Source organism: Carcharhinus amblyrhynchos, unplaced genomic scaffold (assembly GCF_965287045.1).
Source record: "Carcharhinus amblyrhynchos unplaced genomic scaffold, sCarAmb.v2.hapA scaffold_54, whole genome shotgun sequence".
Lineage (NCBI taxonomy): Eukaryota > Metazoa > Chordata > Chondrichthyes > Carcharhiniformes > Carcharhinidae > Carcharhinus > Carcharhinus amblyrhynchos.
The window spans coordinates 1730693-1749346 of NW_027649795.1; the positions used below are offsets into that span (position 1 = coordinate 1730693).

An 18654-nucleotide genomic window follows, 5' to 3' on the forward strand; every position below is an offset into this window, starting at 1 on the left:
TCGGGTCACTGTCCGTGGAGTTTGCACATTCTCCCCATGACTCCATGGGTGTTCTCTGATTTCCTCCCACCGTCTGAAAGACCTGCTGGTTAGGTAGATTGACCATGCTAAATTGCCCCTTAGTGTCAGGGGGATTAGCAGGGCAAATGTGAGGGGTTACGGGTATAGGGTCTCAGTGGGATTGTGGTCAGGGCAGACTCGATGGGCCGAATGACCTCCTGCACTGTAGGGATTCTACGATTATTAGAGATCAATAATTGTAGCTCAGCTGATTGTGCACTTCACATCCCACCACAGGATCGGCACAAAATTTAAACAGTTTATTTATTGCTGTCACAAGTATGCTTACGTTAACACTGCAATGAAGTTACTGTGAAAATCTCTTAGTCACCACGCTCCGGCGCCTTTTCAGGTACACTGAGGGAGAATTTAGCATCTAACCAGCACGTCCTTCGGACTGTGGGAAGAAACCGGAGCCCCTGGAGGAAACCCACGCAGACATGGGGAGAACGTGCAGACTCCACACAGACAGTGACCCGAGCTGGGAATCGAACCTGGGTCCCTGGAGCTGCGAGGCAGCAGTGCTAACCCACTGTGCCACCTTGCAATGCTGACACTCCAGTATTGGCTTGAAAGTACTCAGGTATTCAGCTGAGACTTTGTCTATCTAGTTGGATGTTGGTCACACTAATGCAGCTCTCCATTCAGATAATGGTTCATATCCTTGTCTGTCGCCCAGGAGCCTGGGGTTTCGATTCCACAAACGGGAAAAGGCATTGACTAAATAATTAGAGATCAGGGATGGCTGAGACACTGGATTGTGTGGGAGGAAAGCAGTGAGACTGAACAAGCCCACAACTCCAATAAAGAGCAAAGATGTACTTTTGAAGCTAATTCTAGTCAGATTCCATTTGTGAGCAGATTTGGGTCCCTGTATCTGAGGAAGGATGTGCTGGCCTTGGAAAGGGTCCAGAGGAGGTTCAGAAGAGCTATCCCTGGAATGAAGAGCTTGTCATATGAGGAGCGGTTGAGGGCTTTGGGTCTGTATTTCTTGGAGTTTAGAAGGATGGGGGGGTGGGGGCGGGGTGTCTTATTGAAACTTACAGGATACTGCGAGGATACTAGTAGGAAAAACTAGAACCAGAGGGCGCAACCTCAGGCTAAAGGGACGATCCTTTAAAACAGAGATGAGGAGGAATTTCTTCAGCCAGAGCGTGGGGAATCTGTGGAACTCTTTGCCGCAGAAGGCTGTGGAGGCCGGGTCATTGAGTGTCTTTAAGACAGAGATAGATAGGTTCTTGATTAATAAGGGGATCAGGGGTTATGGGGAAAAGGCAAGAGAATGGGGATGAGAAAAATATCAGCCATGATTGAATGGTGGAACAGACTGAATGGGCCGAGTGGCCTAATTCTGCTCCTGTGCCTTATCTCAATTTATTTCCCTTGCACTTATTCCCCTCGTTATCCTAATGCCTGATTGTATGAATCTTTAGGCATTGAAAGAGAAGGAGTTGGGTAACGAAGCCTACAAGAAGAAGGACTTTGAAACAGCAATAAAGCATTATGAGCAGGCAGCAGAACTTGACCCTACGAGTATGACCTATTTAACTAACAAAGCAGGTGAGAATTGCCAAGAATTTTATTCTAACTTGTTTCTTGAATGCAGCTGGACCGTGGAGAGTGGTGGGTGGGTTACTAGTTTGTAGCACTGTTTTTCCTATCCTTAAATGAGCTAGTCTTACTAATTTTTTTTGTGATGTGGCATTGCCACTGTTGGTCTGGGGTGGGCGCAGTAAGAAGTCTTACAACACCAGGTTAAAGTCCCATAGGTTTATTTGGAATCACGAGCTTTTGGAGCACTGCTCCTTCCTCAGGTGAGTGGAGAGTTCAGTTTCACAAACACGGCATATATAGACACAGACAGAATTGCAAGATAATGGTTGGAATGCAAGTCTTTACAGGTAATCAAGTTTTTTACAGGTGGAGAGAGGGATAACCAAGTTCTGTACACATGAGAATGGCCTCAACTGGGATCTTGGGTTCATGTCGCACTATATATGTAACCCCCCCACCATTTGTCCTGGGTTTGCAAAATCCCACTAACTGTCCCAGCTTGAGACAATTCACACCTCTTTAACCTGTGATTATCCCTCTCCACTCACACTGTCTGTACCTGTAAAGACTCACATTCCAACCATTATCTTGTAATTGTCTGTGTCTATATATGCCATGTTTGTGAAACCCAACTCTCCACTCACCTGATGAGGGAGCAGCGCTCCAAAAGCTCATGATTCCAAATAAACCTGTTGGACTTTAACCTGATGTTGTGAGACTTCTTACTAATGTTTTTGTGAACATTTTATTTCTCCATATTTTAAATTTTCCCAAGCAGTTGTTGTGTTATAAACTATTCAAGCTGAAAGTCAGAAGGTTCTGATGGTAATTCTGAGGGGTGTTTGGGTTACCACAGGGAATTCACTCTTGTCCTCTGGGTCATTAGAAGGTCCATTAGAGGTCATAACCCAACACACACACTATATATTTCTTTTTTCCCGTCTAAATGGTGAAACCAAAAGGAAATGCATTGAGGCCCCAGAGATCTGTCAGAATCTCTACAGCGCAAAAAGAGCCAATTCAGCCCTATCGAGTCTGCACCAACTCTCAGACAGTGTCTTATCCAAGCCCCCTCCTAGCCCCATCACTCTAACATCACACGTTTACCATGGCCAATCCACCTAACCTGCACACCTTTGGATACTAAGGGGCAATTTAGCATGGCCAATCCACCTCACCAGTGGCATGCTGGCACAGTGGTTAGCACTGCTGCCAGACAGCGCCAGGGACTTGGGTTCGATTCCCGGCTTGGATCACTGTGTGCAATCTGCACGTTCTCCCCATGTCTGCGTGGGTTTCCTCCCAGGTGCTTCAGTTTCCTCCACAGTATGAAAGACGTGCTGGTTACAGTGCATTGACTTGAACAAGCACCGGAGATTGGCGACTAGAGGAATTTCACAGTAACTTCATTGCGGTGTTAATGTAAGCCTTGTGACTAATAAATAAATAAACTGGGAGAACGTGCAGACTCCACGCAGACAGTGACCCAAGCCGGGAATCAAACCCGGATCCCTGTCACTGAGAGGCAGCAGCACTGACCACCGTGCCACCCTCTTGAATCTGCTCTCTTCGGAATTGTTTGATTTTGGGGAAGAAAGATGTCCATCCAGCCATGAAGGATTTTAATTGCTTAAACAATGAGAGAGTACGAAATTTGCAGTTTCACTCTGCCTTAGCATCATTCAATGTGCATTGCATTTGTGTGTCCTTGCTACTCCCAGAAGCACCTCATCCGTTGGAAGTCTCTTAAAATGGAAGCCAGGCACTCACTGGAGCACAGTGGGGTTTGGATTGATTCTCTCTTAGTTGTTCTAGTCTAGCTATTTCCCCTTTTCAGGGTGGTTTTGAGACAGCTGTAGCAGCTCTCCAGAGAGCTGGATGCCCGACAGTCTCTCTCACTGGAGTTGCTGCCTAGTGAGAAAATGTTCAATCGTGGGGAGAAATTGAATCCCCTCCCTTTTTTTTGTTTTTTTTTCAAAAAAAAAGCTTGTCTTTGAATCAGAGAGTAGTCACAGCACCAAAGGAAGCCATTGAAACATAGGATCTAGAAGCAGGAGTAGCCCCTTCGAGCCTGCTCCGCCATTCATACTGATTATGGCTGAACATCGAATTCAATATCCTGATATCAAAAGAGAGAAAATGCTGGAAATCTTCAGGTCAGGCAGGAGAGAGAAGAGCTGACGTTTCAAGTCCAGATAAGTCTTTGTCACACCTTCAGCGATTGCCTGATTCCACTGTGTACCCAACACCTCTCATGGTACCTTCCCATACAATCAGTGTAATGCTTGTCCCTTTACCTCCTGCATGCCTCCCATACAAGATCCCAAAACACTCACTCCAAGTTAAGCAGTGTATCACTTGCACCTCAATTTGGTCTATTGCATTCACTGCTCCCAATCTGGTCTCCTCTGTATTGGAGAGACCAGGCGTAGGTGATCGCTTTGCTGAGCACCTTCAGCCTGTGTGCAATCAGGACCCTGACCTTCCGCTTGCTTGCCATTTTAACACACGATCCTGCTCCCGTGCCCACATATCTGTCCTTGGCCTGCTGCAGTGTGCCAGTGAAGCTCAACGCAAACTGGAGGAATCACGTCTCATCTTCCAAGGAGGCACTTTACAACCTTCTGGTCTCAACATCAAATTCAACAACTTCAGATGATTTGCTCTATCCCACCTCTACCCCTTTAAATTCTAATTTAATCTTTTTTACTGTTCTCTACCTTTTTTATTTATTTCTTGTTTGTCTTCATTTTTCTTCCCCCCCCCCTCACTCTTTCCCCCTACTTTATCCCCCCCCCCCGCCGCCGCCTCTACATTCTACCTCTGTCCTATTTCCCCCCCTACATCTCCATCTGTCACAGCTTACAGCTCCTCTGCCATTTGGCCATTCACACCCATTATTCTCCCTGGGCTGCCATTAGCAGCCTTTTCCCCTGGTTTCCGTGGCTATGACTCATCTCTCATTCCCTCATCCTGTGATATAAATATCTCCCTTTTTCTCTGCCTTTTAGCTTTGACAAGGGGTCGTCTGGACTTGAAACATCACCTCTTCTCTCTCCTTTGTAGATGCTGCCAGATCTGCTGAGATTTTTCAGCATTTTCTCTTTTTTGGTTTCAGATTCCAGCACCTGCAGTAATTTGCTTTTATCCTATGGTAGAGAATTTCACACATTCTCCACCTGCTGGGTGAAGAAATTTTGCCTCACCTCAGTTCTAGAAGGTTTACCCTTTATCCTCAAACTATTTGGCCAGTCCTGTCTCTGCTGGTTTAACCGCTGCCCATCACTTTTCCCCCTCATGGTCCTGTCTCCAGCACATGCTCTCGGGCAGAGCATCTCTGATCCTAACTGCTTGCTGTCTTTATTAATAAAGCTTTGGTGAGGTACATCTGAAATATTCTATTTTTTGCAGCTGTGTACTTTGAACAGAATGAATTTGACAAGTGCCGCGAAATCTGTGAAAAAGCCATCGAAATAGGACGGGAAAACCGTGTAGATTACAGGCAAATCGCAAAGTAAGTGACCCTTGTGTTAGCCAAGAATCCAATTATAAAATATTGTAGGATTTACTGATGCTGTTATGTTTGTTCTTCCATGGGATGTGGGCACCAGTGGCAGGGTCACCATTTGTTGCCCAACTCTTAATTGCCCCTTCAACTTGAGTGGCTTGCTGGGCCAATTCAGAGGGCAGTTGAGAGTCAACCACGTTGCTGTGGTTCTGGATTCACGTGTAGGCCAGATGGGGTAAGGATGGCCCCTTCCCTAAAGGGGCATTAGTGAACCAGGTGGGTTTTCCGACAATCGGCAATGGTTTCATGGTCATCAGTAGATTCTTAATTCCAGATATTTTTATTGAATTCAAATTCCAGCATCTGCCATGGTGGGATTCGAACCTGGTCCCAAGAGTATTACGACTAAAACATAAAAACATGGAGATAGGAGCAGGAGGAGGCAATTTGGCCCTTCGAGCCTGCTCCGCCATTCATCACCACCATGGCTGATCATCCAACTCAATAGCCTGCTTTCTCCCCATAACCTTTGATCCCGTTTGCCCCAAGTGCTATATCCAGCCGCCTCTTGAATACATTGTGTTACTAGTTACTTGGGTGGCTCTGTGACACAGTGGTTAGCACTGCGGCTTCACAGCGCCCGGGATCTGGGTTCGATTCCCAGCTTGAGTCACTGTCTGTGCAGAGTCTGCATGTTCTTCCAGTGTCTGAATGGGTTTCCTCTGGGGCTCCGGTTTTCTCCCACGGTCTGAAAGACGTGTTGGTTAGGGCGGGTGCATTGATCCGAACAGGTGCCAGAGTGTGGCGACTAGGGGATTTTCACAGTAACTTCATTGCAGTGTTAATGTAAGCCTTAGTTGTGACTAATAAACTTTAATCCAATAACAATGCCATTACATCACTGCATTCCCCGTATAAACGTGTTTTACCACTCATTCATTAACTCATTCGTAGAATTCTCAGTGCAGAATGAGGCCATTCGAGTCATCGTATCTGCGCTGACTCTGGTAGTGTGTCTACCCCAGGCCCTCCCCCCTCCACTCTATCCCACACCATCTATCGTGGTTACACCGAGGGAGAATTTAGCACCTAACCAGCACGTCTCACCCCACCGTCATTGCGTTCAGTTGACAGCTTAACATCACCGCATCTTTGCAGGGCGTACGCGCGAATCGGGAACTCCTACTTCAAGGAAGAAAAGTACAAAGATGCCGTTCACTTTTACAACAAGTCGCTCGCTGAGCACAGGACTCCTGAGGTCATCAAGAAATGTCAGCAAGTGAGTTTCCTCTGACCTAATCACATTAGTGTTCTTGGAACGGATTAATAAGAAAAGTGTGATTCATGACCCTATCAGGGAATGTTGGCAAGCCCCCCTCTCCAAAGCATCCTGTCCACAAACTTTTCTTACAGCTAGAAAATGAAGCTTGGGATGGTTAAGAAAAATGAGTGATTATAGCTGTTTTTCACCCCCCTCGTTCTTGGCCAAGGGACAAAGGGAGCTTTCTTCTGTTGCAGAAAGTATTGTTTGATTTGGTTTGGGTTTATTAATGTCACATGGATTAGTATACAGTGAAAAGTATTCTTTCTTGAGTGCTATACAGACAAAGCATACTGTTCATAGCGAACTCGAAGTAGGCCATCTGGCCCCTTGATCCTGCTCCGCCATTCAATAAGATCATGGCTGATCTTTTTTGTGGACCCAGCTCCACTTACCTGTCCATTCACCATATCCCTTAATTCCTTTACTGTTCAAAAATCTATCTATCCTTGCCTTAAAAACATTCAATGAGGTAGCCTCAACTGGGCAGGGAATTCCACAGATTCACAACCCTTTGGGTGAAGAAGTTCCTCCTCAACTCAGTCCTAAATCTGCTCCCCCTTATTTTGAGGCTATGCCCCCTAGTTTTAGTTTCACCCGCCAGTGGAAACAACCTCCCTGCTTCTATCTTATCTATTCCCTTCATAATCTTATATGTTTCTATAAGATTTCCCCTCATTCTTCTGAATTCCAACGAGTATAGCCTCAGTCTCTCCTCATAAGCCAACCCTCTCAGGAAAAGGAGAAAGTGTAGAATGTCGTGTTACAGTCACAGGGTATAGAGAAAGGTCAACTTAATGTGAAGTAGATTTTGATTTGATTTATTATTGTCACATGTACTAATATACAGTGAAAAATATTGTTTCTTGCGCGCTATACAGACAAAGCATACCATTCATAGAGAAGGAAAGGAGAGAGTGCAGAATGTAGTGTTACAGTCACAGCGAGGGTGTAGAGAAAGATCAACTTAATGTGAGGTAGGTCCATTCAAAAGTCTGACAGCAGCAGGGAAGAAGCTGTTCTTGAGTCATTAGTACGTGACCTCAGACTTTTCAATCTTCTCGATGTAGAAGGTGGAAGAGGGAATGTCCAGGGTTTGTGGGGCCCTTAATTGTTCTGGCTGCTTTTCCCCAGGCAGCGGGAAGTGTAAAATCAGTGGATGGGAGGATGGTTTGTGCAATGGATTAGGCTACGATGGTACGTATCGCGGAATCCCTGGACTGTCCGTGCTCACTGTGCACTCTCTCTGGTTTTCCTCCCAATCCCAATATCTAAAATCAACTCTGCTGTCTTGTAGGCTGAAAAGATCCTGAAGGAAGAGGAGCGGGCAGCTTACGTCAATCCTGAGCTTGCCCTTGAGGAGAAGAATAAAGGCAATGAGTTCTTCCAGAAAGGTAACATCACAAGAAGAGGAGGTTTCTGCAGATATTCGTGGGTGGAAGGGTGGGGAGGGTAACTAATGCTGGGGTGTGTATGATCTGACCTGCCTGCCTTATTGAGTAATCCTGCATTAGCGAGATTCTGGCACCAGAGGGTGCCACCACACAACCTGCTGGTACTGTTATTAGTGTCACGGGAACATCATTTAAAATGAGCCCCAGCCACATTTCACTGCGAGTTTTTGATCTGAGAGTTTGGGACAGTGATGCATTATCTTGTGCATCCCTCCCACTTTCCACCACCCAGAATGTGTTTTAACCTGTTTCCATTTGGGATAGCTTCACAAACCAATCCAAACACGATGGCACAGTGGGTTAGCGCTGCTGCCTTGCGGCGCCAGAGACCCGGGTTCGATTCCCACCTTGGGTCACTGTCTGTGTGGAGTCTGCATGTTCTCCCCGTGTCTGCGTGGGTTTCCTCCAGGTGCTCTGGTTTTCTCCCACAATCTAAAGACGTGCGGGTTAGGTGCTAAACTCTCTCGGTGTACCCAAACAGGCGCTGGAGTGTGGCAACTAGAGGAATTTCGCAGTAACTTCATTGCAGTGTTAATGTAAGCCTACATGTGACAAATAAATTTTAACTTCCTGTGCTTTATCGTAGAATCCCTACAGTGCAGAAAAAGTCCATTCGGCCCATTTAGTCTGCGCTGAGTCTTCCCAGGGAATCTTTATCCAGGTCTTATCTCTGTAACCTCATCTATTTATCCTGCTAATCCACCTGACACTAACTACCATGACTAATTCCCCCTAACCCGACACATCCTGGGGCATTAAGGGGCAATTTAGCATGGCCAATCCATCTAACCAGCGCATCTTTCAGACTGTGGGAGGAACCTGGAGCACCCAGAGGAAACCCATGCAGACATGGGGAGAATGTGCCGACTCCACACAGACAGTGACTCAAGCTGGGAATTGAACCCAGGTTCCTGGTGCCGTGAGGCAGCAGCGCTAACCCACTGTGCAACCGTGCCAGCCCTTATGTCCAACAGTGCCGTGAGCTATAGAATTGGAATTCCAATTCATGTTCAAGCTGAGAGTTGTTTACAACTCCACAGCTATGCAGCCTCTGGTTACTATTATGGCAGGAATCCAGGGCCAGAATTTTTAATAGCATACGAATTAGGAGTAAACTCCCTTAGTTCTTACAGGCGTTACGCTCCCCAGGTCCCAGGCTCTTACAGTGCAGAAGGGGGCTGTTTGGCCCATGTGTCTACCTATTTCTATCTGATGGAGCTATCCAATCAGTCCCTACATGTTATACTTTCCCAGAGTCCTGCAACTTTTCCTAATTTTTGGAAATTGCTGCTAATCTCCTTCACCATCCTTTTTCATCCCAGACCCTGGAATCTGAGAAACCGGAAGTAGGAGGAGGCCATTCGGCCCTTCGAACCTTCTCCACCATCCATCACGATCATGGCTGATCATTCAGTTCAATATCCTAACTCTCTGTCTCTACCCTGTCTAACTATGTTTCTGAGAACTTAGAGGTCATAACTGAATTTAAAAAATTTTTTTTAAAAATTTTCCCTATCTTGATTTTTTTTTTCCTCCAGTTTAATGTGTCCTTTAATCCCGCTGTCAGTAGTACTGTTTTATCTCCGTCTACTCTGTCAAAACCCTCATTGTTTGGAACACCTTGGGCTCTGAATGGAGGTTCACACTTTTTTATTGCTAGTCCAATCACGCTGTCAGTATAGTTCCAAATCCAGGTTTAAACCTGGAGCTATGGGATAAGAATTCAAGATCTGGAGAAGTGAGTGAATGAGGGCTGTGCAGTGCGGATGCTGTGCCTTTTTGTTTAATCCCGTATGGCAGGTTTTAATCTCTCTCTCATCCCTTCTCTGAAGTTGCTTTTACCAGTACAATTCTACGTGTGTGGGACGGCACGGTGGTTAGCGCTGGTGTCTCACAGCACCCAGGGATCTGCGTTTGATTCCCGGCTTGGGTCACTGTGTGGAGTCTGTACATCCTCCCCCCCCCTGTGTCTGCGTGGGTTTCCTCCCACAGTCCGAAAGATGTGCAGGTTCGGGTGCTAAATTCTCCCCCAGTGTACCCGAGCAGGAGTGTGGCGACTAGGGAATTTTCACAGAAACTTCATTGCAGTGTTTCATGTAAACCTACTTGTGATGCTAATAAATAAACTTATTGTTAGAGAGACACTGGGGAGTTATGAGTGTTATCTTCATTATGTGTGGACTGGATGATGTGTATGAAAAGAATGATGGGCATGTTCTAAAGAGAAATTTTTAATCTTTAAGTCACTGAACCACACTCTCAATCAGTGAAATCCCACAAAGCACCACCCATGCCTTTTAAAGGCTGCACGTTATAATGTGGCATACATAACTCCTGCATGATGCACGTATGCCTCTGGATGATGGTATGTAACGTGTAGGTGACCATTTCTGATTTCCCTCACAGGTGATTACCCACAGGCTATGAAACATTACTCAGAAGCTATTAAACGCAACCCTACTGACGCTAAACTCTACAGTAATCGAGCTGCCTGCTACACCAAGCTCTTAGAATTCCAGCTAGCTCTGAAGGTAAATGTTTCCACAGTTGTTCCTCTTGTGTCTTCGGTGTCACTGTGTCAAATCGTAGACTTCCCTCCCTAACAGCACAGTGGGTATACCTACACCACATGGACTGCTCAAAAAGATGGCTCACCCACTATCTAAGGGCAGTTAGGGATGGACAATGAATATTGGCCCAGCCAGTGAGGCCAGCATCCCTTGAATGAATGAATAGATATGTTAGGCAAAGAGAAAAGTTTGGACAGGACAAACATAGAATCCCTATGGTACTGAAGAAGGCCATTTGGCCCATTAAATCTGCACTGACAGCAATCCCACCCAGTGCCCATCCCCACATATTTACTCTGCTAATCTTTCAGACGCTAAGGGGCAATTTAGTATGGCCAGTCCACCTATCCTACACATCTTGGGAGGAAACTTGAGCACCCAAAGGAAACCTTCCCAGACACGAGGGGAGAACGTGCAAACTCCGCCTGGGCAGTGACCCAAGCCGGGAATCGAACCCAGGTCCCTGGCGCTGTGAGGCAGCAGTGCTAACCCACTGTGACATCCATGTTTTACAAGATGAAGTTTCCAGAACGTATTTTGGTAACATGAGCCCAACTCTAATGACACGATATTCATACAAACAGATGTGTTTGAAGTAGGTTATTTGGCCCTTTGAGCCTGCTGGGCCATTCAATAAGATCCTGACCTTACTGTGGCCCCAGCTCCCTATTTTGCCCCTCTCTCTCTGTCTGTCCCCCCCCATCCCACCCACACACATTTACTACATTGAAAATTTCTAATGAGCTTGCTTCAAATCTTCTCTGGGGAACAGTTCCACAGACCAGCAACCCTCTGAGAAAACTCATTTCCCCCTTAAGTGAGAGACCCTTTGCTTTTAAACTGTGCCCCTCTGGTTCTAGTCTCTCCCGCAAGGGGGAGACATCCTTTCAGTGTCCACATTGTCAAGTCACCTCTGCCCCCAACATGCACAGTGGTCAGTGCTGCTACCAAATAAACCTGTTGGGACTTTAACCTGGTGTTGTGAGACTTCTTTCTGCCTTCACAACGCCAGGGGCTTGTGTCATGTCTGTGTAGAGTTTGCACATTTCCCCCCCATGTGTGCTTGGTGCAGACTCGATGGGCCGAAGGGCCTCTTTCTACATTGTATGGGTTCTATTCTATGTAGGTCTGCATGGGTTTCCTCCGGGTGCTCCGGTTTCCTCCCACAGTTCTAAAGATGTGCAGGTTAGGTGGATTAGCCAGGCTAAATTGCCCTTTAGTGTCCCGGGAGGAATCGATGAGAGGGATTAGTGGGGTCAATACATGAGATTACAGGGGATAGGGCCTGGATGGGATTGTTGTTGGTGCAGGCTCTGGGCTGAATGGCCTCGTTCTGTACCGTAGGGATTCTGTTCCAACTGAAATGTCTTTGCTTTGGAAGGCAGAATGCGTGCTTCAGCTTGGCAGTATTTCATTCCAGCTGGCGGAGATGTTTGGAATGACTGTCTGGCTAGCTCCAGGGAAGTAGGAAAAGGAATCCGAGCACTTTGTTTAAGAAAGTTGATTATTCATCTGTGCCTATTGAGAATCCACCTCAACTAGGCGCCTACTTCACAGTGAAAAGAAAACATTATCATTCACAGCCTGCCAACTATAGCGACCCAGTCAGGATGTTGTAGTTAGTAGGATGGCATTTTATAACTTCCCCTGAGGAGGAGGGTTGATGAATGGGAGTTGTTGATTTTTTTTTTCCCAGTGCTAGATGTGCAATATCGGGAAGAGGAATGGTTTTGAAATCGTTATACAGATTCCGAATTTAAATTTGCATTGTCGGTATTCCGACACTTTTTGGTGCTGTTTCTAATACCTTGATGTGCGATTCAGTCGGGGATAAATTCTAGGTTGTCATCAGAATGCTTGTGTCCATAACTGTCCTTGTTATTTTATAGATCCTGAAGGTGTCAATCCTTGTAAGGGAGTGTAGAATATTCTGCATCTAATTTTTAACCAATGTGGTCATAAAACTGATTCATCATTAATTTATTTTTCTGTTTAATGGACTGGATGAATTTTATTCTCTTTTGATTCCTACAATGGGCAGCACGGTGACACAGTGGGTTAACACTGCTGTCTCACAGCGCCAGGGACCCGGGTTCGATTCCAGGGGGCACAGTGACACAGTGGGTTGGCACTGCTGCCTCACAGTGCCAGGGACCTGGGTTCAATTCCCGGGGGCATGGTGACACAGTGGGTTAACACTGCTGCCTCTCAGCACCAGGGACCCAGGTTCGATTCCCAGGGGGCACAGTGACACAGTGGGTTAACACTGCTGCCTCACACCAACAGGGACCCGGGTTCGATTCCCGGGGGCACAGTGACACAGTGGGTTAACACTGCTGCCTCACGGCGCTAGGGACCTGGGTTTGATTCCTGGCTCAGGTCACCCTGTGTGGAGTCTGCGTGTTCTCCCTCCCTGTGTCTGTGTGGGTTTCCTCCCACAGTCCGAAAGACGTGTAGCTTAGGTGCATTGGCCTTGCTAAATTCTCCCTCAGCATACCCAAACAGGCACCCAAGTGAGGTGGCTAGGGGATTTTCACAATAACTGCATTGCAGTATTACTGCACCAGTGACTAATAAATAAACTTTAACTTTTTGTCAAGTCACCTCTGACTCCGACATGCACAGTGGGTTAGCACTGCTGCTTCACAGCACCAGGGACCCAGGTTCGATCACTGGCTTGGGTCGCTGTTTGTATGGAGTTTGTACGTTCTCCTCTGTGTCTGCGTGGGTTTCCTCCCACAGTCCGAAAGACATGCTGGTAGGGTGTATTGGCCATACTAAATTCTCCCTCTCCCCAAACAGGTACCGGTGTGTGGCGACTGGGGAGTTTCACATTAACTTCATTGCAGTGTTACTTGTGACACTAATAAATAAACTTTACTTTTTACAACCCTCCACTTTTTTCACCGAACTGTGGCGGTTTAACTAACTGTGTCTTGATTTGCGAATTGTACGCGAATAGTAACTTGTAACTGTCAATAACTTGAGATGCCTTTTCCTTGTGTACAGGACTGTGAGGAGTGTATCCGTCTAGATCACACGTTCCGTAAGTAACACTGATGTTTCCCTGCGTAGTGCTGGGTTTGTGATACCCCAATTTCATGCTAATTTTGTTAATAAGGAATGAGCAGCACTGGATCCATCTATTCCAAACACGCAAGTCTGACGTTCTTTGTTAATGATTCATGACTGTCAAAAGACAGGCTTCTAAAAGCTTCATTCAGAATGTTGTTCTGTTGGGCAGTTCCTTCCTCTGATGCAATCGGATTCCATTGGCCTCCTGTAATTTTGTGCTGCTTCACCAAGGCACTGGTAAGCAGAGTTTACTTGCCAAATTGCAACATGGTAAATGATTCATCCAGGATTGAATGTATCATCGAATTCCTACAGTGCAGAAGGAGCTCATTCAGCCCATCGAGTGTGTCTTACTCAGGATCTTGTTACCCTGCCCTAACCCCGTAACCCCACTAATCGATTAAACCTACACATCTTTGGACTATTTAGCATTGCCAGTCCACTGAACCTACACAATTTGGACATGCAGGGCCAATTTAGCATGGCCAATCCATCTAACCTGCACATCTTTGGTCACTAAGGGCCAATTTAGCATGGCCAATCCACCTAACCGGCACATCTTTGGTCACTAAGGGCCAATTTAGCATGGCCAATCCCGTCTTTGGACACTAAGGGGCAATCCACCTAACTTACACACCTTTGGATTGTGGGAGGAAATCAGAGCACCAGGAAGAAGCCCATGCAGACACAGGGAGAACATGCAAACTCCACGTAGACAGTGACCCCAGGTCTGTGGTGCTGTGAGGCAGCAGTGCTAACCACTGTGCCACTGTGCTGTCAATATACCAGCTACAGCTAAGAGGCTGATTCAGACACCTCTTGCTGAGGGTTATCCTGGGGTCACTAGGCATAAGGAAATGCTGAATATTCTGTACACTTGAGACCAGTCTTGCATCGCAGACAAAAAAATGTGACTGGATCACCCTAGGAACATTAGTAGAGCACAGAGGCGAGTGTTAGCCTGGCAATCATGAGCAGGAGTCGGCCATCTGGCCCCTCGAGCCTGCTCTGCCATTCAGTAAGATCATGGCTGATCTTTTCATGGACTCAGCTCCACTTACCTGCCCGCTCACCATAATCCTTAATTCCTTTACTGTTCAAAAATCTATCTATCCTTGCCTTAAAAACATTCAATGAGGGAGCCTCAACTGGGCAGGGAATTCCACAGATTCACAACCCCTTGTGTGAAGAAGTTCCTCCTCAACTCAGTCTTAAATCTGCTCCCCCTTTATTTTGAGGCCATGCCCCCTAGTTCTAGTTTCACCCACCAGTGGAAACAACTTCCCTGCTATCTTACCTATTCCTTTCATAATCTAATAGAAACATATAAGATCTCCCCTCATTCATCTTAATTCCAAAGAATATAGTTTCAGTCCATCCTCATAACCTAAGCCTCTCAACTCCGGAATCAACCCAGTAAATCTCCTCTGCACCCCCTCCAGTGCCAGTATATCTTTTCTCAAGTAAGGAGACCAAAACTGTACACAGTACTCCAGGTGTGGCCTCAACATAACCTCGCTGTTTTTAAACTCCATCCCTCTGGCAATGAAGGACAAAATTCCATTTACCACCTTCATTCCCTGCTGCACCTGCAAACCAACTCCTTGTGATTCCTGCACAAGGACACCCAGATCCCTCTGCACTGCAGCATGCTGCAATTTTTTACTATTTAAATAATAGTCCGTTTTGCTGTTATTCAGACCAAAATGGATGACCTCGCATTTACCAACATTGTACTCCATCTGCCAGACTCTTGTCCACTCTCTTCGATTATCGATATCCCTTTGCAGACTTTCAGCATCCTCTGCACACTTTGCTCTGCCACTCATCTTAATGTCAGCTGCGAACTTTCACACACTACACTTGGTCCCCAAATCTAAATCATCTGTGTATGTAAATTGTAAATCAAAATATGGCTCCTGTATTCCTTTTGAGAAGATCTCAAATGCAGAGTCTGCTGTTGCTCGATGTATGCAAGTTGCAAATGAAGCTTGATTCCGTACGCTACCTGGTTCATTCTTATAATTTCATTTTGATTAGTTAAGGGTTACACAAGAAAAGGAGCAGCCCTTGAAGCCTTGAAGGATTTCTCCAAAGCAATGGATGTTTATCAGAAAGCGCTTGATCTGGACCCTAATTCCAAGGTATGACTGGGTTGCTTTCCTTGTTTTGTTCGTGTTGGCTATGATGTTATCAGAGAGAGAGGGAGCATAGCAGGCTGGAGTCTCTGGCCGTGCAGTTTTAGGCAGCACGGTTTTGCAGCAGGGACATGCCGTGGAGCTGGCTTTCTCTCTGCAGAAAGACATGTTAACGTGAGTTGACGATTTGGGTGGGCTGAAGGAGCCTTCTATGCTGTCCCGGTATTTGGAAAGGGATAAAAATAGAAGTCGTCGATCTGTTTGGTATCAGGTATTCCCTCGGAGGTGAAAAGGGAGGGCAGACAAATGCCGAGGGCTCTAGATGACCAAAGCCAGAGATGGATGGCCTACTCCTGCTCCTATTTCTTATGTTCTTATGATTAAGATGAAGGAAAAAAATATGCTGGTGACAGCTATTGGGTGGATAATACAACAGCAAACGAAGCTGGTTCAGAGAGGAAGTGAATAAACAAATGAGATAAAGAGGGAGTATGAAGAGAGACTGGCAGCTAACATGAAGGGGAATCCCAAAGTCTTCTATAGGCACATAAATAGCGTAAGTGTGATAAAAGGAGTAAAGCTGCTAGAACAGGATATATGCCTGTTGACAGGCGAATAGCTGAGGTATTAATCTAAATTTACATCTGGTTTTGACAGAAGATGCTTAGGGACAATTTAGCATGACCAATCCACCTAACCTACACATCCCTGGACAGTAAGGGGTAATTTAACATGGCCAATCCACCTAAACAGCATGTCTTTTGGGACTGAGGGGGGGAACCAGAGTACCTGAAGTCATGTGTTCAAAAACAGTCATTACATACACTGAGGAGCCAGCAGCCATCAGCACCAAGCTAGTTTGAGGGACTGTTTTGGAAGAGGGTGATGGTGGGAGCTGGAATGTGGGCATGGCAGCAGCAGTGGGTAATTTGCCTGTTCCCCACAATCTGTGCGGACAATTCTGAAGTGCTGGCCCCACAAACCGTTCGGATTGTGTCTGCTTCAGACGTCCCTGGTCAAGGTTTGGCAGCTGAGATGCAACAGCCCTGACAGATAACCCTTTCTTTGTCTTGTACCTCCCCAGGAAGCTTCTGAGGGTTACCAGCGCTGCCTTATGATGCAGTACAATCGGAACGATACTCCAGAGGAGGTTAAGCGTCGTGCCATGGGTGATCCAGAGGTGCAGCAGATCATGAGTGACCCTGCTATGAGGTTGATCTTGGAGCAGATGCAGAAAGATCCACAGGCACTCAGCGAGTGAGTACATGCCAAAGATAACCTGTCAAAAATTGAGGGTATATTGTCTTCTTGAGGCTGTGTAAGGCTCTGGTCAGACCCCATTTGGAGTATTGTGAGCAATTTTGGGCCCCGTATCTAAGGAAGGATGTGCTGGCCTTAAAGGATCCAGAGGAGGTTCACAAGAATGATCCCTGGAATGAAGAGCTTGTCGTGTGAGGAACGATTGAGGACTCTGGGTCTGTACTTGTTGGCGTTTAGGAGGATGAGGGGGGAATCTTATTGAAAGTTGGATGTTGCCTGGAATGGAGGGGAGGTCCTATGAGGAGAGACTGAGGGATTTGAGGTTGTTTTCGTTAGAAAGAAGGCAGCTAAGAGGGGACCTTATTGAAACATATAAGATGATTAGAGGTTTAGTCAGGGTGGACAGTGATAGCCTTTTTCCTCGGATGGAGAAAGCTAGCATGAGGGGGCATAGCTTTAAATTAAGGGGTGGTAGTTATAGGACGGATGTCAGAGGTAGGTTCTTTACCCAGAGGGTGGTGAGGGATTGGAATGCCCTGCCTGCTGCAGTTGTAAATGAGCCTAGTTTGGGGGCGTTTAAGAGATCCGTGGATAGGTTTATGGATGGAAAGGGATTGGTTTAGGTTAGAGGGTCATTGCTTTTTAATTGGTCGGTGCAACATCGTGGGCCGAAGGGCCTGTTCTGCGCTGTTATGCTCTATGTTAGAGGATACTGTGAGGCCTAGATAGAGTGGACGTGGAGAGGATGTTTCCACTAGTAAGAAAACCTAGAACCAGAGGGTACAACCTCAGGCTAAAGGGACGATCCATTAAAACAGAGATGAGGAGGAATTTCTTCAGCCAGAGAGTGGGGAATCTGTGGAACTCTTTGCTGCAGAAGGCTGTGGAGGCCGGGTCATTGAATGTCTTTAAGACAGAGATAGGTTCTTGATTAATAAGGGGATCAGGGGTTACGGGGAAAAAGCAGGAGAATGGGGATGAGAACAGTATCAGCCATGATTGAATGGTGGAGCAGACTTGATGGGCCGAGTGGCCTCATTCTGCTCCTATGTCTTATGGTCTAATGACTCTTGCATGGGCTTTGGGCCCCTCCTTACAAAGGCCATGATTCTGATTTGATTTGTTGTTGTCATTTGTGTTCAGGTATAGTGAAAAGTATTTTTTTCTTACACGCTATACAAACGTAGGATATGTAGGGGAGAAGGAAAGGAGAGGGTACATGCAGATACAAAAGTCTGAGGTCATGTACCAACTAACTCAAGAACAGCTTCTTCCCTGCTGCTGTCAGACTTTTGAATGGACCTACCTCGCACTGAGTTGATCTTCCTCTACACCCTAGCTATGACTGTAACACTACATTCTGCACCCTCTCCTTTCCTTCCCTATGAACGGTATGCTTAGTCTGTATAGCGTGCAAGAAATAATACTTTTCACTGTATCCTAATACATGTGACAATAAATCAAAATGTAGTGTTACTGTCATAGCTAGGGTGTAGAGAAAGATCAACTTAATGCAAGGTAGGTCCATTCAAAAGTCTGACAGCAGCAGGGAAGAAGCTGTTCTTGAATTGGTCGGTACGGGACGTCAGACTTTTGTATCTTTATCCCGACAGAAGAACAAAGAGCAGTAGAGCATAGGAGCAGGCTCTTTGGCCCTCCAGGAAGGTGGAAGAGAGAATGTTCTGGGTGTGTGGGGTCCTTAATTATGCTGGCT

At 46.3% G+C, this 18654-nt stretch overlaps 1 protein-coding gene across 1 annotated transcript in view; it reads left to right on the forward strand.

Annotated features, from left to right (window-relative positions):
• stip1 (stress-induced phosphoprotein 1) overlaps nt 1–18654 on the forward strand; it is a 38652-nt gene that overhangs the window by 19282 nt on the left and 716 nt on the right. The window contains exons 6-13 of the mRNA XM_080182433.1: nt 1494–1620; nt 5026–5128; nt 6281–6401; nt 7741–7837; nt 10304–10428; nt 13477–13513; nt 15583–15686; nt 16765–16937. Coding sequence (XP_080038559.1) covers nt 1494–1620; nt 5026–5128; nt 6281–6401; nt 7741–7837; nt 10304–10428; nt 13477–13513; nt 15583–15686; nt 16765–16937 — 887 coding nt within the window. The remainder of the gene's footprint in view (nt 1–1493; nt 1621–5025; nt 5129–6280; nt 6402–7740; nt 7838–10303; nt 10429–13476; nt 13514–15582; nt 15687–16764; nt 16938–18654) is intronic.